Here is a 14,562-nt window from a genome sequence, read left to right as displayed (position 1 = left end):
AATTACACTACAACAATTATGTACGTTGTATATATTCAGGGTATACAATTCACATTTTGTATATCTTAATGGTATACAAGAGTAAGCATAGATGAATCACACTGTTATATACCATTAAAATATAACTATTAAATTGTATACGCCAAAAGTATACAACATACATATCTACTGAGTATTTTCACTTAACCTGCATGAATTCTAAGAAATTGTAGGATTTTCGAGACAATTTCCTTTTGAAAATAATAGTCATTCTAATCAATCCATTTTTGGAGTTAAATTGGACAGAGCACATTAGCATATTAATTACCAGAGATTCCTTGAAATCCCTCTGATTAATTCAAAGCAAAACATAACATTTTCAGAGGATTGGGGTCCCTGAGACACACAAAAGGATACATTCATTTCCTCCTCCCTTCCTTGTTTACTAATCAATTATAAGTCATAAGTTTCATAACTTTTTTTGCTATATTTTTTATATCAATTCTTTAATTTGGAAATTCGGAATAATTTGCTGGCAGGAAACGTAGATTATACTAGCATTTATGTTGTTCAGATCCTATAAAAATGCAATTGTATTTGTGTCGGATCCTACCAAAAAATTCAAGCCATGTTCCAGCACCTCCAATGAAGTTGAGTAGTAACAAGAAAAACTATGAATAACTAATTGATAAAAAAGTCATAATTACTCAATAATCAATGGGAATTTAATTAAATAAAAATCAAGTTAATTATAGTTGACAACATATATAAGTTATTTTTCAAAAAATTTAAACAGTTTCTTGTCGTAAATATTGTTAAATAGAATGTTGTTATTGTACATTTATTGTAAAATTTAAATTGTTCTCTCTCTCTCTGGAGTAAATATTTAGTAAATAGCCCTTTTTATCCTCATAACTTATAGACCTTTTAGACCACAATTTAAAAATCTCTCTTGAGCAAACTGAAAATCTTATGAGAAAACGTTAAACCATGGTCTAATTAAATTTTAAAAGTTATTGCAAACACTAGGTGGCAGTCGAATGTTTGTCTGTAGCTCTGTGAAATTGATCAACACATGAGCAAATAGTCTACTCGAGTCTAATGTTTTCCGGAAGGATAAAATCTCAAGGGCTATATTTGCACAACTTTTAAAAATAAGGACAAAATCTAAAAGGTGACCTAAAAAATAAACTTTTTTTTGTGCGGAATGCCCTTCAAAGGCACTGGTCTTTGATTTTTTTCCTTCGCTAAAAACTTCTTGGTTCCGGCTTCGAATCCCCGCTTAGTTAAAAAAATTTAAAAAAAATCGCAAGGTAGAGTTTTGATTCACCAGGCAGAGTTTGATTGCAAACTCTACCTGATCAGGTACTTATACTTGAAGGCAAAGCTCTACCCTAAGGTAGAGGTTTGCATTAAGGCAGCTTTTTTTTTTTTTTTTTTTTAAATTCAATTGAAATTTTGCCAAATTTTGCTACGAAACTCTTCCTTGCATTTTTTTTTTTTTTGGATTGAGCCGGGATTTGAACGCAGGACCTCGGGGTATTAGACGAAGGACAAAAATTAAAGACCACCAATTTGAAGGACAAAAATTAAAGACCAGTGCCTTTGAAGGACAATCATGCAAATGACCCAAAAATAAACATTTGCATAAACCAACCAAATTTATTTAACGGGAAGTTACATAAATACAAGTAAATAAGTAAAATATTTCGTAATCTACAACTATTAATTAAATTACATAATCTACAATATATACTCTATATTTAGGGTATATGTATGATTTTATACCATAAATTAAAAAAAAATGTTGATATGAATAAAATGCTAATAATGAGTTTCCTGTATTAGTGATAACCAAATTAAATACATATCAGAACACATTAATTACTTTTCTAAACATCCTAATATACTCAGCGAGCATTTTAATCTATAAAATAGTATACTAATATGATATATATTATACAATTCCTTGAACAAGTATACATATTCTTGTACTTATATATTACGTATATTTCACTATTATATACTCTATATAATATTATTTTTTATGTATATTAACTAGTATATACTACATAGAAAATAATTTCTTATGTATAGTAAACAAAAAGTATTATATATATATTTGACCACATACATTATTGTATATATTAGGCATATATTGCTTATTATATTAAATATATACAAATATAAATTTAATTGAGTTATTTTTCTTATTTCATGGAAGACAGAAAAAAAATTGAATAATTGATATGTGATGGCAGAAAGGAAGCCAAGTTTTATGGGATGGGGTGTTAATTATTAATTAAGATCCTATTTTAGTGGTAATCCATAAGTAATTATGTTATTCTTTCTATATATTGTATATTGTATATTTTATATGCTATTGTAGAGTACAATTGGTTGGCACATAGAGTAATATATTCATATATTAGGTCTATCGTAATATTATATACTATATGCACAAATAATATTATTACATTATATACTATATATAATATACAAACTTAAATATACTAATTTCTAATATTATATTCACAAATATTTTGTTATCATCTTTTCAGTTAAATATACCAATTTGAATATACCATATAATTTTTAAGGTATATTTTCATGTACATTTCTTATACCATATTTTCATATACCATATCTTTTCATGTAATTTTCTTAATATTAATATATTCAAATAATTTCTTTGTCACAAAAAAATAATTGAATCCTCATCAAGTGAAATTAAAAAAGAAGAAGAATAAAAAGGAGGAAACGAAAGGAAAAAAGTATTTTTCAAACCGTAGATGGAATATGGGATTTGAAGTTGATTTTGTTATGTTTATTTGAAAAATTACATTCTAATGATTTTGAAAGAAAGAGAAAGTAAAAAGTGGATATGCATTAATGGTGGTAACTTCTAAAATTAAGTACTATTAATTTAAGAATGTAAAAAGTTGTATTTTTATAATTAAGAAGTTAAAATTTTGAATAAATTGTATATATGTAATTTTTTGAAAGTAGTTGTAATATTTTTAATTAATATTTGAAAAAATTGTATTTGTGTGACTTTCCCTTTATTTAATCATAACCCACCACCTGTGTGGTTGTACCCATATTCCGTTTAAAATTTATTTGAATTCTAAGTTTTATATATGTACAATGAATCTGACCTCCAAATTAGTACCCGTATCCGAGCAACATATATTAGCATAACGCAATCGAGAAATAGTGCCTACAAGAATTGTTGGGTGTATGAACAAAGCCCCACATGAAAAATCGAAAGAAAAAAATTATTATATTTTTAAGAGTGAATCCCACTTTATCCCCCTCACATATTGAATGGGAACAACAACCCCCCTATCTAATATTTTCTGGTGAGAATTTTTTGTTTTTAATAAAGATTTTTTTTTTCTTTTTCTTTCTAAAATTAAATACAATATATAACTCTTATTATTGTCCCATTCACCTATTCTTCTGAAAATAATGTATAGCAACTACTTGAAAAAATCTGTTAATAAATTTCAAGCTACATTTGGTTTTTTTTTTTTTTTTTTTTTTTTTTGGTACTAGAGGGCCAAGATCTTAATTATTATACAATCTAAATACAGTCTAGTATTAGTACCCGCGCGAGAGGACGATATTAAAAGACACAAATCTATGTTAAATTGTGATGTCGCTTGTTTGAGTACATTGTATCATAACAAAATGTCAAGTATCATCTAATTTTCAATATAATATACTCAAATTAACAATATTTCTGTGAAATTAAAAGAAACATATTAAATCTTTTTAAATATTATTTGATTTAATCTTTAGATATATATATATATATATATATATATATATGTACACACACACATATGCACATACACAGACATTTCTCTAACCCTTTTCTCATTCAGTTTTTCTTACTATGATATTTTAATTAGTTTCTTTTTCATTTAGTATCGTACGTTTAATCAAAATAATATCATATATGATTTTAGTCGTGATTTTGAATTTGTCCAAAATATAAATAGAAACTTTCTCTTGTTACTTGTTCTAAGATATATTGATAAATTTAATAATTACTATTTAGCGCTATTTTACATAAGCAATTGAATTATCTTCTCTTTTGTTTCCACTCCACCAAATTTTGTGTTTTAATTTTAATTGTTAATATGACGAAAGATTCAAAACTTGGACATATAGAGAATTATATAGGTAAGATTTACAATATTAAATCTCGTTTCAATGGCTAGTTTAGTGACTTTTTATTATTTTTTTGAAATTAATTACTTATTCTCACCGGAAAATATTGGATAGGGGGGTTATCATTCCCATTCAATATGTGAGAGGGGTATCGTTTTCCAACCCTTAAATGTTAGGGGAGTAAAGTGGGATTCACTCTATTTTTAATGGTGTGAGGCTTTTGTGAAAAATTGTGCAGGGTCGATCCAAAACAAATAATATCACACCGTGTGAAAAGTTCGTTTAAGTCCAGCTTGAACTACATGACCATTATTGTACTTAAAATCTGGGATATAAAGAACATAATAATCCAAATAGGAACCATCAAATAAACAGGTAGAACAATGTCTACATTCATATTATATTGGTCATTCTCAAAGAAGAAACGGTAACACTATACTGAGAATCAGTTTGGACCCTTCATTTTGTGGTTTATTAGAAATGTTCATTCTCTTTCAAAAGTTTTTGAAATTCTCTAAGAATAAATGTGCATGTACTTCTGAACTGGAGAAAGGATATCAGTAGTGGAGCATGTGGTGTAATGTCTAGATTTTGGGAGATATAAAGCAAGATATATTTTCTTGAAGATAATAACTGCACTAGCATTATCTAAAAACCAGGGCCGGCTTTTGGGCAAGGCAACTAAAGCCCAAGCTTTAGGCCCCAAAATTTTTGGGGCCCCCGTTTTTTACCCATAGGGTTCTATGTTTTTTTTTTTTTTTTTTTTTTTGAATATAAAATATTCAAGAGTTAAAAGAATATTTTTCCCATCTAAAATTTATTTTACCTGATATTTTTATTATGTAGGTATTTATTACTTTGTAATTATTTAAAATTTAAATATGTCAACTATAAAATATGAATCCAGTTATATATTTAAAAATAAAAAAAATAGAAATTAAATTAAATCTAAAGGGCCTGTAAAATTAAAAAGACTTGATTCTTTTCCAAATTATATTGCTTATAAAATAATTTAACAATTACTGTAACAATTACCTTACCCGATTTTTTTAAAAATTAAAATTGATAAAATCTTACTTAAATTCAACAATATCTTAAGAAAATTTGAATATATTAACTATATTATTAGAAGAGAAAAGTTATAAAATACTTATTTATAATATTGCATCTCAAAAATTAAAAAAATAGACTTCAAATACAAAATATATAGTATGAAAAAATAATTTTTTGAGGAAAAAATATAAGGTCTCTAGTTGAAGTTTGGCATTAGGCCACAAATAGTCTTGAGCCGCCCCCGCTAAAAACTAATATTCATCTTGTAGTATTTCATTATAGGGAAAAGGACACAAATGGCCATTGGATCATAAATAATCCCATGCGCTGGCCCATCTATTCCTAAATCCAAAAATTAGCCCATAAACTATTCCCATACGGTAGCCAAAATCTGTAGCAAGTCGCCACAAAAGATTTAAAAAGTCACTACTAAAGGCTGGCCGGTCCAACAGTCCCATCGCTTTTTTTTTTTTTTTTTTTAAAAAAAGTCAGACATTTTGTGGCGACTAAAAGTCGCCACTAAAGGACTGCTACAGAAAAATCAGGCTTTTTAGTGGCAATTAAAAAATTGGCCACTAAAGGTTAATTATCCCAAAACATGTATAATATGTGTATATTTAGTAAGAAATATCCCAAAAAACTCTGAGACGATTTTTGTATATAATATGTATCGTTTGTGTGTTAAAATACGTATCAGTACCTATCTGTAATGTATAAAAACTGTATAAAATATGAATCACTAAGGTGTGTAATCATTTTTGTATATAATATATATCATTTGTGTATATAATGTGTATTATATAATAGAAAATTGTATCATTTTTGTATATAATATGTATCATTTTTGTATAGAAAGTGTATATATAATTCCAAAGATGTGTATATAAACTATATCGGTCTTGTATAGAAAGTGTATCATACGTATAAAAAATGTATCATAAAAACCGTATCATTGTGGCATATAATATGTATCACTATTGTATATGTTAAAAATAAATATCATATCATTATTGTATAATATGTGTATAATAAATTTATAATTAACGTATAATTTATGTATAATAAATGTAAGATTATTTCCAGCATATGTATATAAAATGTATAATTCTTGTATATAAAGTGTATATATAATTTCAACATATGTATATATGCTGTAGCAGCCTTTTAGTGGCGATATTTTTGTGGTGACTAAAAAGTCTTTTTTTTTTTTTAAGCGCTGGGCTATTGGGCCGGCCAGCCTTGGCATTATTTTGGGCCGACCGGCCATTTTTTAGCATTAATTTGGGCCGACCGGACACTTAGTGGGATTAAGCCCAAACAGTGGTTAAATGTGGGATTAGTTTGGCTGAGTGGACACACAGTGTCCTTTTCCCTTCATTATAACCTGGAAAATATTGAGTCATGCAATTTAATCATTTAGTATACAACTGCTGAATGAGATTACTTTTTCAATAAAGAACCTTTAAACACTTTAACCAGAATATCTTATTCTAGGAGCGACAAAAGGGCTAAATCTCAGTAGGTTATGGCAGCAAGGTTATTCTGACACTTACAATATCCTGTAACTATTTTAAGTTGTCTGCGCTTCTTTTGGCATTTTTTTCTTCTAATCGGAGCGACAAAGTGTTGAATCTCAGTGAATCATGGCAGCAAGACTACTCTTCCACTTACAATACCTCATCACATATTTAAGTCGTCTGCGCTTCTTTTGGTATTAGTTTCTAAGATATAAGGTTCTCCAACTATACTAATCCATCACCAGCTCTAAAGGATGATATTGTTAAATTGTACTCAAGTCAAAGAGTTGTCAATCTTGGAAACTAGAAGTTGGATGTGGAGATTTGCCAGTCACAAATTTTATGTCATATCAATATTTTATCTCATGCTCCTAACTCCAAGCAATGTACACCAAAACTGGAGACAAGAGAAAAGAAGTTAGTATATGAGACAAAATATAGAGATTGGTTGTGATTGCAGACCATGTGGCAATAGCTTTTGGAATTTGTCTTGGAGCTTTTGGCTCTTTCAGTTGATCCCCATTTCAATTTCCTCTCAAATCAAAATTTTCTTGAACATAAATGTAAGAAAATGTGCCTGAATTCATTTTTGAGGCGGGCTTGAATCTTTTTTATTTTATGGTCGAGAAATTCGTCTCGGGCCAACCCTTAGGACAGACTGCAATTGTTGAGCCCACCCTTATGACCTACTGCAGCTAGCTTTCAATACTCGGGTAAATGATGGGCTCGCCTCTCTACGATTCTCCACTTAAATAACAGGCCTAGTTCGCATGGCACAGACTCAAACCGTGACCTATGTCACAAGTCCCTCAACCTTTGCTGCTTGAACTAAGCCCTCGGAGCTTAATGAAGTCTTTAATCTTAGCATCAACAAATTCATGTGCCTAAACAACTATAATCCTATATTTCTAGGACTTACCAAAAATAGGTGGTCACCTCATGTCAGATCCTCCAAATTGAACATGCACTACTTTTGGAGGATCCAACACGTACCCGTCAATATTTTTGAAGAGTCCAAGCAACATACCTTGAATCAAATTACAATATTATAGAGGAAGCTTTTCGAACAAATGGAAGCAATAGTAACCATCAAAATGCATGGCATTTAGCTTTTCCAATAAGAAACTCATGAAACTAGCTAGATTGTATGCAGAGTATGAAGCTATAACTATTTTAGTATATCGTTACTAGATCTCCACTAATATGCCATGTATGTTATGATTCTTTTGAAGTTATACAGACTTCCCTAAAAAAAATAAAAAAAAAAATAAAAAAAAAAAAAAGGAAGAAGAAGCCATGCGCAGAGCATGTCACCATATATGTAGCTTCCAAGGGTTCGTTCGTTCAACAATTCAACTGGTACGTGAGTTGAGTTCAGATCAATTCGCTTCCTATACCCCACTGTCATGTCATTCTTCACTTGAGGACTATATCCACACTTTGACCGAAGACAGATCTTAAACGAACTCTGTCCATTTGATTCTAAGTCCTGATCTACATCCGGTACCCTTTGCTATTCTAAACTATGCCTGAATATAAAAGTTGCAAATACACAAGTAAGAGGGTAGGGACATGGTGTACAAGCAGAACTAGGATTTGAAGTTTATGGTTCTAATTTTGCGGGATAGCGACATCAACTGTTAGTAACTGAGTTCTAAATTTAATTTTTGTACTACTTTTTAGTGAGGTTTTTAATACAAATACAAGGTTTGAACTAAAGTCAATGGGTTTGGCCAAACTTGTACGTTGGCTTCTAGCTCTGCCCATGTGTACAAGAGATGTATCGCTTTAGGCCTACACCTAAAAAGATGAAAACATTGCACATTGGAGCAGATAGAATGTGTCCAAGAAGACTAAAAGTTGAGTGTCAGTTGCTGTCAAAACTCTAAACTCTCATGCCAGATATGGCAAAATGATTGTTGATGCCAAAGATTCCAAGAGATTGCACTTTTAACACTATGAATCTACAACTTTCAAGAGACTCAAAACCAATGAAAACAACATTACTGTTAAATTTAGAATTAGGATTTTAAGTTTCATGTTGACAGAAAGAATCAAACTTAATTATGTGTCACAGTATGCTTTCTTGATGCTTGTTAATTACTACTCCCTCTGTTCCAGTTTATGTGACACACAATTGGTCCGTTTAAAAAAAAAAAAAGTCACATTTCTAAATCTGGAAACAATTAAATTTATAACCGCACAAATATTACGCCATGTTTAAAGCCATAAGTTTCAAAAGTTTTATAGTCGTACAAATGTTATGGCATGTTTTAGATCACGAGTTTCAAAAGTCTTCATTTCTTTTTGAAACTCCGTGGTGATTCATACCATGTCACGTAAAATTGAAATGGATGGAGTAACAGATATGTCAAGTGAATGAATGAACATGAGGAAACCGAAGCATATAACAGAGTTACTGTTGAGAAAATGAATGTAATATCTCAAAAGGAAGTGTCCAAATTCATTCTTACCAAAATAATGTTCATTCTCTTAATATTTAGTTTATCCTAGTTATATCATTCAAATATGGGTCTGATTATTTATTCAATTTATGACCAGCCCCTTAATTAGTCATTATAATAAGGTTTAAAGCAAAAACCGTTATCAGTTTTATTGTTGGCCAATCTTCATTCATATTCCTCCCTTAATTAGTGCAATTGAATGTCTATACCATTATGATAAAACGTTACGTGCGATGAAATAAAGAGATGGCAGTACCCGTTTTCTTGGGCTATCAAATTAGATGTCAATATTGCATGAATCATAGTCGATATACGCATTCTTAAGTTCTTCTCTTTGTGAGATAGAAAAAGTGAGAATACATCAGCATATTTTCTTCTTTCTATTTTTTTTTTTTTTTTTTGCTGGGTTTTATAATATTACTTAAATCTTTGTTAGATTCTGGCTCCTAATTTTGTACTAGAAGAGCTTGTTGAATCCTGAGGAATACACGTATATCTTTTGGGTGAAATATCCTTGGCATTAATTGCCTTAATTGATACCTCAAGCTATGAGATTGTTCGAAAATTTACTGCAAGGTTCATGACCACCGTAAGTTTTCCAACATTACAAAGTTGGAAACCGATGATCTGTACATAGTTAAGATTGCTCAAAATTCTAGTAGAGCATTCTACAGTTCACTTATCTTGCTTATATACTACACTGTTTTTCACTTGGACCAGCACTACAAATGTAAAATGACAAATGTAAAATGCTCATAAATCCAAGAAGCATAATGCTAAAAATCCTACGCTTCCCATTATCTTGCTCATATACCACAAAAAACTAGAGCAACTGCATTGAAGCTTGAAGTGTAAGGATCAAAAATTATAATAACACAAGAATATACATTGGCTAACAGCTAGATACAAGGCATAGAAGAACTATATAGCATATAGTTTCTTATACTCGTCTTCAGGGATCTCTAATTCTGACATGACCGATATGGACCGTGACAACGATTTGCTACTCCGAGCGGATTTCCGTTGACTTCTCAAATTCGAAGACTCAATCCGATGCATAACTACCCAATAACACAGTGTCCCTAGCGTTGCGACCATTATAAAAGTTCCCATAGAAGCTACTGCACTTGCCATCCATCTCTCTTCTTTACCTACAACTATATAAGACAATGCAAGATACGCTACGGACACGAATACACAAGCCATCCACATTAGCTTGTTGATAATTGACATCATTTGCTTTTTGGCTCGTCTTTCAACGACCACAATTGATGTTTGAACCACCACGACAGCTAATGATATGAAGAGTGCAAGAGAGTCGAATATGAAGAAAATCACGAAAGGCGGTTGAGGAGCAATCCTTCCTTCTCCTAATGAGTATCCGGGAGGTATATTCTTAGGGTTGTCGGTATATTGACCTGGTAGATTAAATATGGCAGCAAAAGCAACGGTGGCAATAAGAACGGCGACGACCGTGGTGGAACTTATTGCGTTGTTGAGCCCTTCCGAGTGCATTTTGTTGAGGCGCTTCGCTATGTTTTTCACTCTTTTTTGTGTTTGGAAAGTGTGCTCGAGCTGGTAGTGAACATCGTGTTTTATGTCACTAACACTTTGTTTCAGTTCTTTGGCTGAACGTGTTGGTAATGCTAGTTTCATGTCCTTTGCAGTCAGGACACCATGTTCTTTTAGAATTGTTGCTATCTCTGAATTTCGTGCTTTCTCAGCAGTGTCAAGAGCTGTCTCACCAGATTTATTAATCGCATCCCACTTCATTCTTTTGTCCTTCACCAATGCTTGAACGATCTGCATCAAATTATATGGATAGTACTTAGCCGAAGAATTAAACCATCTTTGAGGATTTTTATTTACCTTTAAAAGATTGCTTCTATTAGGTACACTTGAAGTTTCTTAACAAGGACTTTAACTGAAGGTATAAAAAATTCTTGACACTGTCAGTAGACCTGACTAATACTTGGTAAAGGTACATGGTCAACCAAATGTGTGCACAACCAAAAATATGCGTAACCAATCAAAATTTGCGTGCGGAATATGGAGAAGCTTGTGTTGTAAATTTTAGGCACACCAACATATTTTATTGAATTTCAAGTGTTCAACCACTACATCAAGTCATCTCTCTCTCATATATCCAGATGCCGTTTAATTCTTTAGTATTTGAGGTTCTAAAAGCAAGCCAGATGCCAAACTGAGACATTCTTTCGAGTCATAAAATGCTGCTAATTGATAATGGTAGGAATAAAACATAGTGTTGCAGATTGGTGGCATATCAGCACAAAAAATAAGCCTATATTATTATCAACTCTTAATTTCCACATTAACTAATTATGTCTGCTTCTGGTGATACTGATGAGAGATGTGTACGGCGTTCATTAGAGTTCTAACATTCATTTATGGGCATGAAAGAAAGACGATAACATTATACAAGCACCAGGAAGTTCTTCTTTCTCTGTAAGAGAGACTAAGACGGCCGTACAGATTAAGAGCTTGTTTGGATGGGCTTAAAAAAAGCAGCTTATAAGCTGGAAACAGCTTATAAGTAAAAAAAAAAAAATAAGTTGGTGTAGTCCAACTTATTTTTTTTGGCTTATAATTTATTTTAGAACATAATTTGCTTTAGATAAGTTAAAACAAAACCCAATTAATTTTTTGGGCTTATTTTAAGCACAAAATGACTTTAAGCTGACCAGCCAAACACTCAAAAAAGCTGAAAACAGCTTATAGCCAACTTATAAGCCAATCCAAACGGGCTCTAAATCATCTATGTTGAGCTTTTAAAAGAAGATTATAATGTTCTAATCTGAACATAAAAGAAATCGTGTAAATAATGGACTCTATGGCAAGTATAACAGAAAATTAGCTTAGGAAAGCCTGACAGAGAAAACATATGATTATTTTTGTGCTATACATGTTTGGCTTATGCAACAAGAGTTTTTTTTTTTTTTTTTTTTGGTTCTTAAATTCCATGTCAGTCAAACACCTCCATATAAAATGAAACGCGATTATAGCATACAGATTAGAAATTACCTCTATGCGGCCTTTTCGCGTTGCAATATGCAAGGCAGTATTACCCTTTCCATCAATAATTGTAGCCAAAGTAGAATCTGATTGAATAAGCTCATTAACCACATCAACACTTTGGCCTTTGACAGCCATATGAAGAGCAGTCTGTCCCTTTTTATCTCTCCAATTTAGAATCCCTTCTTCTTTGCTTAAAAGCGCCTTCACAACTGCAACATGCCCATTTCTTGCTGAAGCATGAAGCGCCGTTTTGCCATTGTTCTTCGGTATTGTGGCTAAACTGCTATTAGTCTCCAACAGGAAATTGACAACTTCAATATGGCCTTGTGCAGAAGCAGTGTGCAGTGCTGTGGAATTTGACTGGTCAAATGTAACTGATAGCTGAGGAAATGCCTCCAATAGTACCTTCACCATTTCTGCCACCAAAAAAATCCAACCTTTTAGTATCTTGATCAAAACTTCATTACTGGTTGAAATAGAATCACAGCTAAGGATAAAAGGAAAATCTAATTTTAAACAGAAAAAGGGGCAAAAATATCTCTCCACTATACGAAATATCTTAATTCATACCCTTGTTGTTAGCAACTCATCTTATATTTGACTTGAACTTAACAAAGCCCCAACCCAAATTATAGTGGGTGGTAATTTTGAGGTCAAAGTCAAAAGCAGAAGGGTAAATTTGGATTCTCAGAGTATCTTGACACGTGTAATCCACCAAGTCCACATTGATCCGTTAAAATCAAGACCATATACGAGATGATTTGGTTAACCGGCAAGGGAACGAATTACCACAAAGTATAACGGAAGGTAAAATTAAAATATTTCGTACAATAGAGAGGGACTGGGGGAGCTCCTATGCTTTTTCAGTCAATATAAGAAATTTCACAAGTTCATAGATGACAGCATATGGAAAAACAGCTAAGATAAATATTGTTCTACCGGCACTCACAAAGACTTAAATAGATGGAAGAAAACTTAGCATATTTTTTACTCTATAAGGATTTGGACCATGGTTTTCCACGGTTTTCACTTATTTCATCGACCGTTAGGCCACACTGTTGGGTGGTTATGCGAAATTTCATAAGTTCATAGATGTCAGGATAATGGCAAACCATAACAACAACAACAACAACTATTGCTATACCTCAATTCCAAATAAATTGGAGTCAGCAAAGGATAATAAGAAACCACTAAGATAAAATACTTACCAAAATCACCCTGTTTAGCAGCAACATGAAATGCATCATATCCATTTCTAGCCTTTATACCAGCTGAACCAATATCATAATACTTGATCAACTCTTTCACTAAAACCAAATGACCAGATTCAGCAGCAACATAAAGAGCAGTTTCACTAGATTGGTTCTGTTTAGACAACAATTCAACCAATTCTCCTTCATCACATCCATTAATGATCTCTAAAGCCAATTCAAGATTCCCACTTCTTACAACTGAATGGATTTGTGTGTCTCCTCTTTTTCCTGTTAACTGTTTAGTCATCTTCTTCACAGAAACTTTTTGCTGCTCAACAGAGGAATCCATTATTACTTTCAGCTAAAATTTCTAACAGTTCTTTAAAAGTTTCCCCTTTTATTGTATCAAAGTCTTTAAAGTCAACATGTAATATAATAAGTGCTCAAAGCAACCAGGGTTGTGGCGGGTGGTAATTAGACGTCTCGAGTTTGAATCTTGAATAAACAAGCCTATTTTAGGGAGCATTTTACCCTAAATATGGACCGAATAATTATCTGTTGGCTTGTAGGCGTTGTCTAAGGCCGAAGGAAAAACAATAATGTTTGGTTATATTTAGGCTTACTATATAAAATAGTTAAAAATAATTCAGTATGATTTTTTTTTTTTTGATTTATTTTTATAAAATTAAGAACCTACCTTAATTATGCGGTGCGGTTATAGATTTATATTACACCTATACTTTTATTTTAAAAAGATTTGATAATCGATTCAGTACGATTTAGTTCAGTCGATTTTTAAAGATCCATTGATACCCCTATTTATCGGTGGTAACCCAAATTTAGTTTGAGTTCAATATGGTACCGGATAGGATGGAAATCAAAAAAGTAAGTGCTCTAGTTTTCTACTTATCTATGACATGGGCAAAATATATCTATTTTTTAACACTAACAAAATGGATTTTAGATATGGCTTAATGTCCACTAGTTATTTTTTTGGCTAAGTTGGTCCACACGCTTGGTCCATCATTTTCACCATGAGACATGAATTCAGAAACATACAAGGACTTTCAACTAGGAAAGAGAAAGAAAGTCAACTCATTTCTAGAAAGCAATCAGTGGTTTGATTTTATTTTATTAAAT

At 31.6% G+C, this 14,562-nt stretch overlaps 1 protein-coding gene across 1 annotated transcript; it reads right to left on the bottom strand.

The window, feature by feature from the left end:
- Nucleotides 1–9,967: 9,967 nt before the first annotated feature.
- On the bottom strand, nt 9,968–13,982 carry LOC132057202 (ankyrin repeat-containing protein At5g02620-like). Its single transcript, XM_059449684.1, has 3 exons — nt 13,438–13,982; nt 12,236–12,645; nt 9,968–10,996 (listed from the first exon to the last, which is right to left on the bottom strand). Exons 1-3 carry the CDS (start codon nt 13,769–13,771, stop codon nt 10,115–10,117), a joined length of 1,626 nt encoding a protein of 541 aa, XP_059305667.1. The 5' UTR covers nt 13,772–13,982; the 3' UTR covers nt 9,968–10,114.
- Between the last annotated feature and the right edge of the window lie 580 nt (nt 13,983–14,562).

The sequence above is a fragment of the Lycium ferocissimum genome, chromosome 5 (genome assembly GCF_029784015.1).
Source record: "Lycium ferocissimum isolate CSIRO_LF1 chromosome 5, AGI_CSIRO_Lferr_CH_V1, whole genome shotgun sequence".
Lineage (NCBI taxonomy): Eukaryota > Viridiplantae > Streptophyta > Magnoliopsida > Solanales > Solanaceae > Lycium > Lycium ferocissimum.
Note: the sequence above shows the minus strand (reverse complement) of the source record. Positions and strands in the feature narration are given on the sequence as shown.

Excerpts from the sequence above, each read along its gene's own strand:
- LOC132057202 (XM_059449684.1), bottom strand. The coding sequence starts at position 13,771 with ATGGATTCCTCTGTTGAGCAGCAAAAAGTTTCTGTGAAGAAGATGACT. Across the intron at positions 12,646-13,437 it reads TGCTAAACAGGGTGATTTTG|AAATGGTGAAGGTACTATTG; the intron begins GTAAGTATTTTA and ends TTTTGGTGGCAG. Across the intron at positions 10,997-12,235 it reads CGCGAAAAGGCCGCATAGAG|ATCGTTCAAGCATTGGTGAA; the intron begins GTAATTTCTAAT and ends AATTTGATGCAG.